Source organism: Doryrhamphus excisus, linkage group LG10 (genome assembly GCF_037039965.1).
Source record: "Doryrhamphus excisus strain RoL-2023G ecotype Guam linkage group LG10, RoL_Dexc_Guam_v1.1, whole genome shotgun sequence".
Taxonomy (NCBI): domain Eukaryota; kingdom Metazoa; phylum Chordata; class Actinopteri; order Syngnathiformes; family Syngnathidae; genus Doryrhamphus; species Doryrhamphus excisus.
Window position 1 is genome coordinate 13,984,183 of NC_136366.1, and position 18,906 is coordinate 14,003,088.

General features: G+C 39.0%; 1 protein-coding gene across 1 annotated transcript; it reads right to left on the reverse strand.

Annotated features, from left to right (window-relative positions):
• Positions 1-293: 293 nt before the first annotated feature.
• Positions 294-3,106, reverse strand: ppp1r3c2a (protein phosphatase 1 regulatory subunit 3C2, duplicate a). Its single transcript, XM_058064443.2, has 3 exons — positions 3,037-3,106; positions 1,593-1,711; positions 294-1,301 (listed from the first exon to the last, which is right to left on the reverse strand). Exons 2-3 carry the CDS (start codon positions 1,604-1,606, stop codon positions 344-346), a joined length of 972 nt encoding a protein of 323 aa, XP_057920426.2. The 5' UTR covers positions 1,607-1,711; positions 3,037-3,106; the 3' UTR covers positions 294-343.
• Between the last annotated feature and the right edge of the window lie 15,800 nt (positions 3,107-18,906).

An 18,906-nucleotide genomic window follows, 5' to 3' on the forward strand; every position in this document is an offset into this window, starting at 1 on the left:
TAAAAGACACACAAATTTGCCCTAAAACTGAAAATGTTCATTACTTGACTCCACAAGGTCAGAATTCATCATTCGCTCATATGATAATGACACCTTGAAACGCTGCATAGGTCACTTGGTGGATTCACCTCGGCACCACCCAGTGGTGACAGGAAATGACCATTTAAAAAAAATAATGTTCTTCGATCTGGGCAGACAGAACCTCCATGGAGTCCTGGGTCCTTTGTGCCCACCAATTGAAGGGCCCAATGCTTCAATGCTGCTCTGTTTTTTTATTATTCACATTCACATTTTCCTAGCTAACGTTCACAAAATAAGTATTATTGCTCACAACTGTTTATTTTCATTTCCTTGTAGGTCTGTGGAAGGAAGTGGGACAATGTTTTCCAATCCACCTAGAGTCAAAATGTGACCCTGTTCTGAATATGCCGAAATCAGCGGAGTTCTGTCCAGACCTGTAATATGGTGGCCGCTGTATGGGAGTATTACGGTAATCTTCTCCAGCGTCCTTTTCCACGTGGACTTTGTAATTCTGACCTCTGTTGTTGTCCCAGTGTATTGATGTGCTGCCTCCAGGCCTGAAGGACACACAGAACTCTACCCCCGCTACTGGATCTACGTTCAGAGGTAAGCTCAAGTCAAAGGCAAAAACATCCACATCAGTACCACAACAACGCTGCTGTTGCAGGAAGACGCATGGGATGTCATAATGGTGCCACCAGGAGTCAAAGGTCACCCTTACGTGAACAGCCTTGTCAGTGCTGCCATGGAAGATGTGCACTTTGCCGCTGAGGGAGTGCTCAGAAATGTTGCAGCTTTCCAACTGCACATATGTCTCTCGGAGGCGTGACAAGAAGGCTTTCAAGTCCAGAGTCGGTTGAGGGAATCCCAGACGATACTTATGGCGGTGTGGTTTGTTTGAGCCTGGATGTTTAGTTGAGGAGACATCCATCGGCGGCGTAGAAGCGAGGGAGAAGCTATCAGGCACGAATAGACGCACCGCGGTTAGCGCCAGCCCCTTGGCGTCTGCGAACACCACACGCTTCTTGTTGAGGTTGCTGCCATTCCTCTGGAGACAACTCCGACGTTCTGAGGACGTCGGAGAAGACGAGAGACAAAGGGATTGACGGGAAGAGTGGAAGCTGGTTCTCTGTGGACCGTCAGGCGGCTCATAATGACAGAAAGTAGGTTTCATGGATAGGAGATGGCAAAGTGGGCGACGTTGGCTCAGGCTCAGACACACAACGAGGTCAACTGGTAGCCCGGTGGGTTGAGGGTGACTGCCGAATGCTTGTAGAACTCTGAGGATTAAAACATGTGCAGGTCAGTTGATGTTGAACTCAACATTGTTCCACAACCTTAACACTAGGGTTGTGTTTCATTTATGGTATAGTCCACACAATGGCACAATGTGGTTGATTTTTTGCGACACCTAGTGGCCACAATAATTCATCACGTTGCGCTTCTGACGCAGTTAGGCACACAAATTAAATACAAATCATACCAGGCATTTTCAGTTTACTGTGTCCATGTAATAAGCAACAAGAATTATATTCACTGCAAAATCTAAATTTAATCTAAATTTAAGATACCTTGTGCAGTTCATTTCCAAACTGTGGTTGTAATCCTGCCAGTGGGATTCTGTCAGTTCCCAGTCATCCAGCAACCGAAATCAGTGTCCAATAAGAAAACTCCAAGACATTAGCCACATCTGTAAAATAAACATTCATTTTAGATTTTTTTTAAAAAGAGGAGCAGCATAAAGAAGATGCATTCAAACACATTCTGGTGATATGTAGTATTCTACACTCGTCACTCTGTGTCAGTAAATGTCAGTAAAGTTTGTCAGTGTAAATGTGACTATAGGGGTGTTATTTCATGTCGAGAGGGCTCTAATGATGTTGGCCCATGTCACTTAAACACGAGTAGCTCAACCTATCAGATTAGAGATTTGCCTCACAGGGCCAGCTAGAAAGTGTACAGTCATGTCAGCAATCTTTCAGTCCTCTGAAGGTTGATGTCTGAACTTCTCCAGATGATGTTGTAGTGTATAGGTTGGTAGTTTTCTTGAGATTATGTACTGAAAGATTGAAGGTTAATTGGTTTTGTTGCGTGACACAGGAGATCGGCAAGACCTGGGTTGGGTCTGTCTGTGTATGAATGTGAATGGTTGTCTATATGTGCCAGCTGGGATAGGCTCCAGTATACCCGCCACCCTCGTGAGGATAAGCAGCATAGAAACTGGATGGATGCATGATTTTGTTGGTATTAATTCCCAACTCTGTATTTTCACACATTGTTACATTACCTTTTTGTATATTACAGATGGTGACGTAATACTGGTGGGATGAAGAGAAGGACTGGATACCTTAAGTTTCCCATCCCAGGTAGGAAATGCACCGTGTCTTACAGTGTCTTGCTTTCAGTAGCATCAAACATGTCCATCATCATGACCATACAGCGTGTAACTATATGAATATGTATGTAAATATTGCAGCATACAGTATATCATGTTCACAGTAGAAACTCAAAGACAGTAGTTATGGTTGGTCCTTCTCTGACTCACATCGACCCCCACTCCCACATGCAACTAAAATAGCTGTGATTGCATACATCCCGAACTTGCCTCACTCATCTACATTCATAGTTTTTGCATTTTCTTTTGATGAGTTGACCTACATATTTTTGGGAAAGAAAAAGTCACTGATGAACTTTGACAAAAATTATTTGTGAACAAAATTAAACACTAAAATCTGAAATGTCTGGTTTGAATCCGATCCAATGGAAGAAAGGTGTAATCCAATGATGAGATATAACTATAAGAACATACTAAGCAGGAATTCCATGTGCACATTCAGAAAATTACATTGAAACTAACCCGAAAAGATATTTTTTTTGTATTGAATCCAAAAAACACACAGGAAAAAAATCAAAAGAAACAAGTAAGTCAAACAACAGTAAGAATATAAGATAGATAAAGATAAGATTTGAGGTTTGCAAAAATCTTAAATAGTGCAGATATGGAAATGCACTCACTGTCATCCAATGAGTCCCAGAAAAAGGCAGCCACAAGGACAATCTATGAGCTTGAGCTTGTGTGAGGAGTTCAGACTTGTGGCTGAACCTTCAGTGACACCTCATCTGCATAGTGCTTGAATGGAGCCAATGAAGCTGCTTTGTTTAAGTCCTGCCCCGAAACTGACTCTGAAGTGCAAAAGATACATTATTCACTCAAATTTCAAAGTCTATCTAAAAAGCCCAAATAAAAAAAACATGCATTTACACCATAATTACCTGTAGGGAAAAGTCACACGGCAAAATTATTCATTCATTTTCTATGCCACTTATGCTATTAATGATAAAAACTAAAATAGTTAACAACAGTATGGTACAATCACTGAATGTCTCATGATACCAGCCCTGCCCATTTTTTATTTATTCGTTTGCATGAAGTGACTTTTGATGGATAGAGTCAAGGTTTTCACTTTGGCTCATCCACTCACTGCATATTGCTGACTCAAGCTAATAGTGCCTGTGGTGCTGATCTTGGCAAAAAAACTGCCCTTCACAAAATCCCACTTCAGAATAAAACAATTATTTTTGATACACACTTAAAGCGGATGTGTGAACATTATTCTGTAACAAGATAAAGCAGAAACTAGACAGTTTCTGCACTGTAAACAGTTTTAATATTTATACACTACATACCTACTTATTATGTTTTTGTACCATTCATAGATTTCACACCAGCAGAACCAACATTTAGATAGATAAACCTGCTTCATATTGATCAATCATGACTCAAATGCAACTATTTTGCCTTTTTGTGGCGTAAGAAAAAACAAACCAAAAAAAATATTATGAGGTTGCCTACAGCCACAGTTATAGACACATTATAGGTGGTAACACCTACTGGCTGCAAAAAATCCGAGCTTGTGATGCAGTTAGGTACACAAATTGTTGTACAGGATGTAGCATAACAGATGCTTCTTGTTACAGGATACTTTGGAGACTGCGTGTCTGCAAGTAATGTGCAACAATAATTATATGATACCTGTATGGATTTAGAAATGTGGTATTTTAGACAGCAGTGTTTCATCAGGTCTAGCTGTGTTCCAGTCTATTTAAATTCTTGCAGGTCACTACGGAAATATTAAATTTATCTTTGCCAAAATTCATTCATCATGGTTGAGCCTTGAATCAATAAACCGCGTTAAAAGAGGGATTACTGTATTGGCAAAGGATACAAAAAAAGATGTCTCGCACATGGTGATTCATTGTTGTGCTTTGTGTTTCCTTGTAGGCACAACACAACCCCTCTGTGCTTTCTCAGAAACGTACACACACACACACACACACCTCCGAGTGATGACGCAGATGTGTGTCATGGCTAGACTCGTGTTGCCTCCATGCAGACTTTCACCAGTGAGGTGAGGTCACCCAAGTGAATACTATGTGCGTAGCATAATACCTGTATGGCGTCATCACATTTGTGTCTATAATATAGTCACATTAATGTCTAACTAAATAAAGAAAATCCAAAATAAAACATTACTTGAAGTCTGCAAGTGACAAAGACAATTTTAAAACGTATACCAATCAGATGGCAGTATCAAAGCACAGATTAGACAGCATGATTATTGCACAGGCTGGCCACAATAAAAGGCCACTCCATATTGTGCAGTAATATATGACAGTGTTGTCCCCTCATGTTAGTTACAGTGAATAACCTAAATTATGACAATTGAAAGTGTCTCTGGTGGTGTATTGACAATATATATATATATATATATATATATATATATATATATACACACTATACTATATATACTATATTGATTAGGTTAGAAATGAACAGCTTTCAGTGACCAGACAATGACATCATTAAAAGATTGTGATGACTACAAACTGGCATGCAGGTGTTTGGTGATGTCTAATAGACGGCATGCATCATTTACAACTTTGTCTGTCTTTGTCTGTTCCCTTCTGTGTTGCTTCATCAAGTGGGTGGGGTCACCAAGTGATTTGGAATGCTGTGTAAAAACCCAAGGAGATCACAAATTTGCAGCTTTTCAACTTATAATATTTTAAATTAAACTATTTCTTATCGATAAAAAACTATTTGGAAGCTTCCAACAAGCAAACAAACCACAAATACATCCAATTAGGTTTTGCACATAATCTGAAATGTGCATTACAGTTCAAAAGGCAAATTTGGTTATGGTTGCATAAAATGCAGAATAAAGTGTTGGTGTAGCTTCATTTGATTAATATTTATGGCCTCATGATTACATTTCACACCTATGTTCTGTTAAGTCACACAAAATGGGGATAGTTATTAACCAAACTTTTTCTCTAAAGCATTGACATTAATATGAATTTTTAGAAAAGTTCACAAGAATCATCTTCCATCTGTTGCGTTCCTCCTCATCACATAGACTTTCAATTGTAATATGTGTAGGTATCATGAATGAATGACTGATAATGAAAGGAAAGATAAAAGATTGAATTGAAGGTCTTCTAGTGCAGGGTGTCCAAAGTTTTTCAAGAATAAAGTAAAAAGTATTGAAAGAAAAAGATAATAGTAGTCCACCAATAAATAGTAAAAAGGTTGGAATTTTACAAAAAAATGTTTTTTTGAAGGGGACCTATTATACTAATCTTTTCACCATTTGTATTGAGTTGTAGACTCCTATAGAGCAGCTACACTCAATAACCCGTAGAGAAAACTTTAGATCTTCCAGAATCTGCACCTATTCCAGCTGTATTTCCTTTGATTTGTGCTTCCTTCCAAAACGGTTTGTCTAATTTATTCCACCCACAGCCCGTCTCCGGGCATGCCCACTCCACTGTGATTGGTCACACACCCAAAGTGCATCCTCACCATGAACCATATAAAAGGAAGTTTGCCCTTCTGTGACATCACAAAGGAACAGTTTTACCACACCTTTTGAAAGCGAGTGTTTTGAGCCATCCCAAACATCTTTCAGGGCTGACTCCCAAATGAGCAAACCTCATTATCGGAAACTTTGGCATTGTTTAACATGAGAATACAACATTCTAACTACATTTACAGGTCAGAAAAGTGCAAAAAGCATAATAGAATAATTAGAAGTTGCATTATGAAAAACAAACAAAAAATGAAGTCATAATTTTGGGGAAAATAGGTTGCCAAAGTCAAAATATTGTGGGAATAAATTAATAATTCTGAGAAAAACAAGAAATCTTTCTCTTTCAATCAATCACTTCCATTCAACCATGTTTGAAAAACATTTGCAGTCATACTGGTTATGAATGTGTGTGAAGTACATGCTCCCAATTTTACTTTGTTGGAAAACTCTGATCATTTTCTGATGAACATGGATTATACTGCACATTTTAGGAGTCATCATCATCATCATCATCGGGTATTGCATTTATAAATGATTTCCGACTTCCGTTGAATTTTATGGGTTTTCTGGCCTATTTTCAGAGCATAACAGCATGAAAGGGCGGGTTTTTGGATGCGAAATCAGAGACTATGCAGATGCTGATTCACAAATAGACGAGGACAGGCGTTTACATTAAAACAGAATTGCAAATAAACAAACTGAAATAACAGCAGGTTTAAAACCTAACTTTATTTCTTTGCAGCGTAAAAAAAAAAAAAAAATCTTCAAAGCCTCCATATGTTCTTTCCACTGGCAAAACGATTAGGTTTCCACTCAGAAGAGGAATGATGATAGAGGATGATGTAAGCTTCTGCAGAGAGAGCAGCAAATTGCAGACTGTAACCCCCATTACCACCCGTTGAGGAAACCATCCCCCTGCAGAACCAGCATCCTCTTCTTGCTTGAGCCTTCCACAGACAAAAACGCGGAGGGGAGCAGCATCCTCTTGTGGAGAGAGTAGCTAAGCTTGATACTCTACACCGTAGATGTATCATCAAATGGCCTGGAAGTCTAGTCTACACTTGCAGGCCATTTCATAGGTACCACATTACAATTAACTGAGATACACCAACACAATATGCTTTAACAAAAATAACCCTCTGTTTTCATTATCATTATCAGAATAGTCATTATTGTGGCAGTTTTGTACAAGAATATGGATTGCCATAAACTGTATTGGCTTGAGGTGGCACGGCGGGCGAGTGGTCACAGCTAGCAGACCAGGGTTCAATTCCACCGTGCATGCGTGGGTTTTCTATGGGTACTCTGGTGTCCTCCCACATTCCAAAAACATGCTAGGTTAATTGGCGACTCCAAATTGTCCATAGGTATGAATGTGAGTGTGAATGGTTGTTTGTCTATATGTGCTCTGTGATTGACTGGCCACCAGTCCAGGGTGTACCCCGCCTCTCGCCAGAAGACAGCTGGGATAGGCTCCAGCAACCCCCGCAACCCTTGTGAGGATAAGCGGTAGAAAATGAATGAATGAATGTATTGGCTTGACGTGAGGAGATCTCAAAAGGCAGCGTCAGCAGACAGTTCTTAAAGTAAGGTTTAATATGTCGGCAGGGTTCCATACACAACATGGCAGTCCAGTCAGGAAACAGTATCCAAATAACAAAAACATGCAGCGCAAAAAAACAAGAAATACTTGGTCGTGACATGAGAGTACCCCACACCCACACACATTTGAAACAAACAGGAGGAACCAGAGGGAAGAAATAGGGAGCAGGTAATCACAGGTGATGAGGAACACCTGTGCAGGATCAGGCAGCGGCGAGAGTGCCATGATGAGGGATTAGCAACAGGTGTGACAGGCTGCAGGCCTGTCAAACATGCTGACATCAGCAAAGTATTCTTAACAAAAACAGCTAACATACCTGCTTTGGTACATTAATAAAAACAAATACATTTTTAACTAATTTGTTTAACGGTGTCATTATTGTGAAATATCATTTAAAGACATGAATCCAGCCATTATTTTCTATGCCGCTAGTATGCTGGAGCCTATCCCAGCTGACTTCGGGCAAGAGGCGGGGTACACCCCGGACTGGTCGCCAGCCAATCACAGGGCACATATAGACAAACAACCATTCACACTCACATTCATACCTATTAAAATTTATACAATTGGAGTCGCCAATTAAGCTAACATGTTTTTGGATTGTGGGAGGGTAGAACATGCAAACTCCACACAGACTAACTAATAACTATGCATAACTATTGTATATATATTTTAATATTTTTAATATTTGTAATATTTTAATTTAGATTTTTAATTTTTATTAATTTAATATTTTAATTTTTAATATTTTAACAATTTTATCATTCCTGTTTACTGAATGAGTCGATCCTGATGCTAATTTACTAGTATAATCTTTGTAGTTGCTATCCGATCAATGTGAAGTAACCCTCCACTTTTAAATACAAGCAAAATCTAGTTTTTGATACACTTACTGTACGAAATGGAGTCAGGCCACACAAGCAGATATTCATAAGATCAAAATCTAGAACACTACAAGCATCATAGCATCTTTTCCAGAGCCAATGGTCTGCCATATTTTACCCTACAGGCACCCATTTGAAGACTCAAAAACAGAATGAAGTGAAGCCAGAAGCAGCTAGAAGTCCTCATCTTAGGAGTCTGTGGCACTTAAGGATCAATAATCATGGCCACAGGGGCAAGCTTGGTGTGGTAGACATATATTTTGTCCAAATCTTTGACCTATTTAGTGGCAAACTGAGATTTTTATGTTCTCGCCAAAAGTATAAATACAACATTTTTGTTTCTGCGGTCTTGTAAAACTGCACAATATGGAGTGGCCTTTTATTGTGGCCAGCCTGTGCAATAATCATGCTGTCCAATCTGTGCTTTGATATGCCACACCTTTGATTTAGATGGATTATCTCAGCAAATTTTGTGAGTTCAGTTCATGATAGATGGGAGATGTGTTTATAAATATGCTTTCGAATGTTAGCGAAGTTCACCAATCTCTTGCACAAGTATATATTTGCATATTCCTTTCATTTCATTCTGTGTATATTGCAGCCTGGGCAGACGTAAAAAAAAAGCGGAACCAAGCACAGTGTGACATCAAAATCCCAGGAGGAACAAACCATATGTGTGATGTATAATGCATCGCATGTGTCCTATAATTTATAATTGATTTGCCTCAGTTGTGAAATCTGTAACTTTCCTGACCCCAAAGCATTCCACCATGGGAATTCCAATACCATAACAGCGTGAATCGCACTAAAACATGCATGGAGTGTAATAAATGTATTTAAAAGCATGATTCAAATTCAAGCATTGTAATGACGAACGCCGGCAGTGCCATTTTAACGCAACATTACACCATTTAAAGTTGGTTATTAGTTAACTTTTTATACTTCATTATGTCTCCCAAGCAGTAGTGCGGCAAAGAAAAGGAAAGCCATCATCATGGAAGTGAAAATGAACGCCATAAAAGCTCAGCGAACCCACCAATATTGACCGCTTTTTGGTCCTACAGCCATAATTAGGGATAAAGATTATTAAATGCTAATAAATACTAGAGAGGACATGGATTCCATGCACTGTTACAAAGAGAGCTGCAAGAAGAGGTCATGCTTCCAGACGAGCCTGGGATAGTATTTGACGAACCACAGGGATAAATTTAAGAAGTTTTTTTGTTTTTGTTCCTGTATTCTACATGTGTGTCATCTGTTCTGTGTTAGCGTTAGCGACTAAGGAGTTCATTTAGATGAGTTAGTTCGGACTCGACTTACACCACAGCGTCCTATACTCACTATATGAAAAAGTGGGGTTTGTTCGTAGTTGGGAAGGACAGGGCCGAGCCAAACCGTTTTAGAGGGAAGCACAAATCCAAGAAAAATACAGCTGGAATAGGTGCAGATTCTGGAAGATCTAGAAAGTTTTCTGTGCGGATTAATGTGTGTAGCTGCTCTATAGGAGTCCACAACTCAATACAAAGGATCAGAAAATTAGCATGATAGGTCCCCTTTTAATGGTGATGTGCATGTGTGTCTATTTTCCTTATTTTTTGCCTCCCAACATGCAGGAAGAAGGTTCACTGTGCATCTGTGACATTTGTCATATTTAAAAAAAATATTTTTTCATTGTACTTTTCTTAAGAGTAATGTTAAAATCCTGTCTCATGTCATTCTTCCAGACCCAATCTTATGCATCATCTCATCTCGTGAACTGAACCCCCTATAATCTACGCCACAATTTTTAGAGAAATCTGCAAGGTTCCAAAAGCAGATGTGTCCTAATGCACAGACCACACTCCTCCCATTTCGCTCACCAGCTGTGAAAAACATTTGACTTCTGAGTGTGTTTGTTTGCTCACACAGCTGGAGAGTAAACGGACCGGTCATGTGAATCCAAGTGACCAACATTACAGCTTTTAGCGATGATCATCACAATGAATCATGATAAAGAGCGGGAGCGACATGAAATAAATGCTGATCACATGCCTGACATATTCTGAAACTAGAAAAAAAATGCAGAAATTTATGGATACAGCACCCGCTGGGCTGCACTCTTGATGGCAGTAGAGCACCAGTCATAGACATGTGCACGTTCTCCTCTGCATCATGATGGAGCAAACCATTAAAACAAGAAGAGGTGTGAGCATGCCAAACACAGCGGCCCCTGTGATGAGTGGTTAGCATGTAGGCCACACAGTCAGGGGATAAATAAATATTCAGTTTTTCACCTTTCTTTCCATACCAATATATTATTTTGCTGCCTTTGCAAAGACACGTAAATTGAAAACTTGAAAACATTATGCTAATAGAACATCATTCAGCCTTGAGCACATCTCACACGTGCAAGGAGAAGGCGAGACCCTAGTGCACTGATGCCTTACAGTGTACATGGGCTCTAAGTATATGGGAATGGGAAGGCGCCTACTGTATTTATTGCGTGAATTCATGGAAGTTGTGTTAAAAATGATTGCAGGTAAATAATAGATTCACATTTTATGGAGCACCTGAAGGCACACAAGTGCTGTTGTCCATTGCAACTCATTTTACAATAACAGAGTGTTGACCTTGGAGCGAGGAAATCAGAGAGCTTTTTTCTAATAATGCCTCTAATGATCCCTAAAGCATTGCACGGCTGAGTCTTGTGGCGATACAGTGGATTTTTGCATTATTAAAAGGCTCCCGAGTCCGAAGAAAAGTGAACTCTGGTAATGAAACATTGCAGTTTCCCTGGGAGGCAGTGTACCATGAGAAATATACTTTTATTGCTATAGCTGTTTATCACTTAAATATTGTGCCACTGCAAATGTAAATGAAGGCAATAGTGTGGTTTTGTACATGAATCAGAGCTCATTAGATAAAAAATAAGGATGCAATACGTTATTCTATTGTCGCAGTGCACTCGAATGAGTGCCTCGGCTTGTAAAGACAATCCAGTCATCCCTTGTTTATTGTGCTAAATTAATTCAGAATCCGACCGTGATTGTAAGTGAATTTCTGCAAAGTAGAATTCATTATGTATGAATCAAATATTATCATAGTTAGAGTATAGAAAGCCTGTTTTTGACCTCTTGAATACATGTTTTAACATTATTATAATGCCTTACACATTCAAGAACATCCCTATAGTCACCTTTACACTCATATTATCCAATATAGTAAACGTAATATATAATATATGTTCTGGACATTACCTCCTGTGGTCGATATTCTTTCATCAATGTAACATTACTGACACCTAGTGACCACTGCAGAACACAACATCTTTAATTAATTGTATTTTAGGTTATTTAGCCATTTGTATGCTTGAAAATGATTAATTTTGGCCACAAATATACCACAATTTGTTTTCATATGTGTATTTTTTGTTTTTAGTGTGTGGTATTGCTATTATCGATCTATTAGCTCACAGTCTTTTCAATAGGACCTTGACACACAACACTCACAAAGAGAGCATGACAAATTCTATATGACTGATGAAAATACACTGGAACAGGCAGACACATCGGTTTATAATCCAGTAGATTAATTAGAAATGTACTGCTCTTACTTTTTAAATACATACCATGCAGTGGAAAAAGGGCTTTAGACCTGTACTGCAAATCTGGCCAAAAATCAGTCGAACTAATACATAATTCTACTGTTCACCTTGTCAGTGTAAGTCATTCTTTGCTTCCAATAGATTTTCATTAGCTAGCTGGCAGCATTGCATTAAAATTCCTCCTAAATCCGTCATTCTCTGTGGTGCTTTTTGATCTCTTCCTTTAATTTTTTTTCTCACCCTCATTCATCACCTCAAATGGCTCTCATTTTCATGTATCCTTGGAAAAAAAAAATCTTGAAACTTATAGAATTGTGCAGCACAGCAGAGATCCCTAATGGATTTTCATCATTACAAGACATCCCGGCGGTGATATCCTCTTGGAACAATAGTCCTGTTGTTTAGTAATGGAAAGGTACTCCATTTGGCTTGTGACAAATTACATTCTGGACTGCACTTTAAGGTTTTATAAGTCATTCTGATTGCAATACATGACTCGACAATACTGTTCAAACAATGGGACGAAATTCATGAAAGTGACACTGAGGTCACTATGAGCTTTGTGTGGTACAGAAATACAAATTCAAAGTATAGAAGTGTGAATTTCAGTGCAAGACAGCAACATTTTAAAGCACAAGCAGAGGTAGATAAGGCTTTATGATACAAATACAGCTACTGGCATCCTGTGGTGTTAATAACAGCTACCTGACTATATGAAACTTTGCATAATTGGAACATGTATTACTTTTCCTAATAATACTGTTTAAGATGCCCCAGGTTTCGCTAATGTTTTTATTCTTATCAAATAATTGACTATAACATGCCTTTTTAAACACTCTTAATCACATCATTAGCACTGCACTGTACACACGCCTCCATTTTGGTTGTGCAACCCACAGCTCCAGAGCCATATGTGGCTCTTCAGCCTTTTTGTTGTGGCTCTCTTTTTTAAACATCTGAATGAGGAAAATACGCATCTTTGTAATGAGTTCTGTGAGACCCTAACTAGCAAGAGTACTCAATCAACTCCGCTTTTTCTCCTCTGAACTACTTTGATAGCCCAAAATTCCCTCCAAATCTTGCAGTCAATCAAAATCTTGGGAGACTTGCAACTTGCACATTTGATGATACCGTCATTACCCTATGAGTTGGCATCCATCACACAGGCACACCGTACTTGTATTTGTTGTATTTGTTGTATTCTGCAATGTATTATTATAATATTGTTTTTAAGTTATGTTTTGCAGCCCCAGTCTATTTTTCTTTCGTGAGCGAGGGGGTTAAATGGCTCATGTGACACCCAACAATAAAGTAAAATCAAGTTTCTTAGCTACCTTTTGCGTGTTAAGTTACTGTGTGATGATTTTAGCCTTCAATCTAAAATGACACCGTGAGTCAGAATGGTATATTGAGTAATAACCTCTGAGTAATGACCTCTTTTGAATAAATGGCTGGGATTTAATGAGTTTCCTTGAAACTAATTGTGTATTTCCCTTGAAATCACTTACCCTTGATAGGATATACCTTGTACTGCTCACAAGTCAATCACATGACGTGTGATGACCAACCACCCACGTTGTCATCAACAATCCAGCAAGGGGGTTAAATGGTTCTTTTGATAGTAAAGGTTGCCGACCCCTGTACTAGACCCTTCTTGAAAGCGTTGACTCTATCCTCTGAGCGTAGACTTTGTAACCTCCATCAGTCTTTTATTATAATGATTGTTGTAAATTATGAAAATTGGGCTGTTATTGTAATTATGGTGAATGTGAAAAAAAGGAAAATGCTAATAGTAATTTTTTTTCCAAAAACGTTGAATTTGCCAGGCAGTGACTGTGTACACAATTCATGCGCCATCACTGAAATTTACGTAAGAATGGAAGTGAAAAGCACTGCAGGTTTTAAAAATGTCCATTTGATGTATTCTTGGAACAAATGAACAAAACATATCCTTAACATTACCCGGGATTGGACCCAATATTTGTTTTGGGTTTCAATTTTTCTTATCTTGCCATTAATTCCACACCTCCCCCTTTCCATCATCTAAATTCTACATGTCTGACTAATCAGTCACAGGCAGAAAAAAAAGATCTGCTAACATTTCATTTCTCCATGAATATTTGATTGTCAAGAACAGCCCTAAGGGAATACGCTGGGTTTTGATTTGCGATTAAACTATCAAGAAATCAATTTCATCTGCTTTGAATAATTCAGGGTTTAATGGAATGAGAAATGGCAAAAGGGGCATGGGTTATGAGATGGTCTGAAGGATGTGTGTGTGTGTTTGTGTGACACTGCTGTGTGTGTGCCACTCAAAATGAAAGCAGGCGCAGAGCGGCGAGGGAGCTATTGTCATTTCACCTGTACCACTGGTGGAGCATGCCAATTGGGTGCCTGTGTCAATAACATGTTGACAGCTAGAGGAAATCTGACCCCTTATTTGGATTACTAGTATTACCTTTTCAGCCAATAAAACCCAAATGTCCATTTTTATAACAAAATTTTTTGTCCAGTCAATAAAATACTTTTGTTTGCAAAACATCTTTCAGTTTTGATTGAAATTTTCATGTGAGGTTGTAGCAATGAAATTATATCTTTATTATTCCGCTGGTAGTTTGCAGCACTTCGCTTTATCATACTGAGAGGGGTTGCCAATATTGCTGCGTTTCAACCACATGACCTGGAGTCGAGGCAGTTTGCATCACTTTTAGTGAGCAGACGGGGTGGGGGGCGAAGGGCATATACACACTTAGTATGTTGTTGCAATATTTTGGCGATTAAAGCGAATAACAGTGAATGTTGTTGAGACTGTTACAATAGTTGAAAACAAGACAATGGAAAAGCAATGAAAGCTTCCCTCAGTGGCAGACATAATGGCAAATAATGCTAGTAACGTGTCAATGAATACATTCTTTTCATCCTTCATCGTTTCGCTGCACTGTTGTGAGCTCCTTAACCAATTTTCAGACAGATTTTACACATTATTTCCAGGCTGCTAGAATCTACCTAGCAAGCCCTACATGGTGCATTGCTGGACATTCTGCCACGTGGCTGCATGTTACATTTTGGAGTTCCAACAATGTTTTAATTTTAACATAAATTGTGATTTGTATTGCTCACTGTAAACTGAAGCATGTTTACTTGGCTGCACTGGACAAAAGCGACAGCTGGTTAGCCATTTTTTGATTGTGTCCTGAACTTTTTTTGCCATTATGATGGACGATCTTAGTAATAGCATTTCCTAAAATTGGAACAATTGCCACATGCAACTTGTGGTATTTTTGCTATTATATTACATGACTTATAGTTACAAATACGGTTATGTGACACCCAGCAATCAAGTCAAATCAAGTTTCTTAGCTACCTTTTGAGTGTTAAGTTACTGTGTGATGATTTTAGCCTTCTGAGTCAGAATGGTATATTGAGTAATAACCTCCTGAGTAATGACCTCTTTTGAATAAATGGCTGGGATTTAACGAGTTTCCTTGAAACTAATTGTGTATTTCCCCTGAAATCACATATCCTTGATAGGATATACCTTGTACTGTTCACTAGTCAATCACATGATGTGTGATGACCAACCATCCCCGTTGTCATCCAATCATTGTCATACAATCCAGTCTCCAATTAATCTAACATGCATATTTTTGTAATATGGGAGGAAATCATAAAGATGAGAGGGCCAAGCTAAGAGTCATACCCAGGACCTCTTGGTTTTTGACCCATTTATTTGAACCTGTACATAAAAATGTAAAAGACCTAAGGCCACCATTAAAATAACAGAAAAAGGGCCGTACTGCAAGGGGAAATCTCACTTTTTTCCGGGTTCATTTAAGGAAACCAAGTAGTTGCACTGAAGCATCTCGTCGTGACATGCAGGAACGTGTCATTGTCCGCCCTCGTCACTTCCAAACTAACGTTGGCGCTGTTTTTTCCTGACAGGACCCAAATAAGTGGAGCAGCACTGACTGTGCATACTGACTGACCCGACACTTGCTAAATTTAAGAGGCGGTTGTGTTGCCAACAAGCTGAGACCAAACCCAGACACCCTGAAACTCTAATGAAGCTTGTCAAAAATGTTTGATGGTTTGAATTAAAAAAAAAAAAAGTTAGCAAAGTAGTTCATCAACTTACTTAACATTTGATTGATATTTGGCTTACATGATACACGGGGCAGGTGCATTGTGGGATAGCTGAGCTGAGGAGCATGCCTTGGAACATTTCCAAAGTGTTCTATCTTTGGGCTGCAGCACTTCCTATCCAGACACCATGTCAACTTGACATAGCTTTAAACATATTTTGGAAGCATCATCATTAGAGTCTATCACTTGTAGTTTATGATACACATGGATCCTCTTTTAATATGCAAGCTGGATGTATATTTCACAGGGTAAGGTTGTTGACAGGATGCAGATGTTTATCACAGTGATGTGGAGATGAGATGATGATCAGATAACGTCAAGGGTGTATTTACAAACTCCTAGCGTGTCATTACCTTGACATGAATTTGTGTGAAGGCTCACCACTGACAGGAATAAAAAAAAAAAGGCAAAGAATCTGGCATATTTAATTGTCCATAGTCCTTGCCATGGTCCTTCTATCAAGTTCTGGAAAAAATACACTGAGATCCACAAGTTTGCAGCCGTGTGCTTATTTCTAAGGAAGGCAATGAAACAAAGAGCATTACTTTTTGAATCAATAAAGCAATAAAAATGATAACCCATCCCAGGTATTTACCCAGCACATATTGCTTTTCTCTGGTGACCAGCGGATAACTGTAGCTATGTGAACTGTCACCTTTTTAAGGAATACTTTATGGATTGAGGTTGATACACAAGAAGTTATTATATTGGTTGCTTGTGAGACAAAATGTAACAAATGTATAAACATTTAACACTTTCTAATTTTAATTAGAAATTAATTAATTCAATTCAATTAATTAATTCAACATATGTGTCAATTTTCCCCCTTTTTATATGAATGTTTCATGAAAGTAGTGGTGTCCAATCTTTTCGACCACATCAACCCACTATTTAAAAAAAGCACCACAGTGCATTTCATGCCTGAACCTTCAAAGGCAACCTAATTCACCAGCACTACACATTACAATTATACAAACCATTAATGATAATATAACAATGCATTACAGAATTGGGGATCAATACCATTATTAATGGCGGCACGGCGGTCGAGTGGTTAGCGCGCAGACCTCACAACAAAGAGACCAGGGTTCAATTCCACCCTCGGCCATCTCTGTGTGGAGTTTGCCTGTTCTCCCCGTGCATGCGTGGGTTTTCTCCGGGTACTCCGGTTTCCTCACACATTCCGAAAACATGCTAGGTTAATTGGCGACTCCAAATTGTCCATAGGTATGAATGTGAGTGTGAATGGTTGTTTGTCTATATGTGCCCTGTGATTGGCTGGCCACCAGTCCAAGGTGTACCCCGCCTCTCGCCCGAAGACAGCTGGGATAGGCTCCAGCACCCCCGTGACCCTCGTGAGGAAAAAGCGGTAGAAAATGAATGAATGAATGAATACCATTATTAATCAAATCAAATCAACTTTATTTGTAGAGCACTTGTAGACATGCAACACAAAGTGCTTTACAGAATTAAAAACAATTTGCTGGCCCTGTCGGCACGTCACTATGCAACTAGTCAGAATGAATACTGACTAGACAAGACAAAAGCGTGATTTGATGTGTGTGAGTGACAAGCACAGTATGTTTTTACTGTTGTATGGGAATGGCAACAATCTGTTCATTGCCAAGTCCTCTGTAGGCATTAAAATGGGCATTGGTGGTGGATAATAATAAACCATGCACCTTTTGAATTCATTTTTTGGGGTAAATTTTAAATTTTCACCTCCTGACCTCTTGTCAACAGCTTGTTCACTTTGGATTGCCAAGACTCTGATCTAAATTGAGGAGAAAATGCGAGCGTTTAATGAATATGAAATTAGCAGATGTAGCTTAAGAATAGTTTAGGAAATAGGAGTGACAAGTAGTGTTGACACACCATCAAAGTGAGACTGATTGCTTGAATAATTGGTTTGTACCAAATTATATTAGAGTGCCCTCTCGGGTGTGTGCAGGATTATGTGTGTGTCTCGCTTACGGTGGGATAAAGACTGGCCAGGGGAGCTTTGCTGCAAGGGAACTGGCAGATTTGTTTCCTAGCGGGGGATTCGATCTGATTCAGAGAGCAATTCTCCACATCCGCAATTAAATTTTGTAACTTTACAATCACGTTAGAGAAGTGAAGAGAATGAGGGAAGCGCTGAAAGGGGCCAAGAGGTTTTGTTCTGAGCTTGTGATAAGAGGGCTTAAGCTAAGTGCGTTAAATCAGAAATAGCATTGGCACAGCTGTTGTTCCATTAAAAGCCCCCCAAGGAGGCTTGAAAAGGGTGGTCTGAGAGGATCCAGTTTGGGCAATCGGCCAGCAGGCCTCCCTGGGTCCTTTACTGCTACTCCAAAGCTCCTACTAAACATGCAACCACCCAACACCTTCATCGTCAATCACCAGTGTGTGTATCTGCTTGTTTAACCTATCATGATATTAACTCCTTCAATACCAAATATGTATTTGAACATCTTTTAAGTTTTTCAGAGCACTTTTAAGCCATAAAAATAGCCATTGAAATGCATCTTTTTTCTTTTCTCCCATTTTTAGTTAGGAACTGATATTTTCCTGAAACATACTCATGTTTCATGCAGCAGCAGAAGTTGTATTAATGGTAACAAGTATTTGATTTATTATTGGACACTGCGCTGCTACACCCCATTGGCGTGGGGTAGTGTGCCTGGTCTACGTAATTAGAGCCCATTATGAGCCCAACTGTTGGTCTTACATAAAAATGCACACATTTTATTGCGTTCAATGTTTAAAAAAAATGTATATGGCTCTCACAGATACACATTTTAAAATATCTGGCCTTCATGGCTC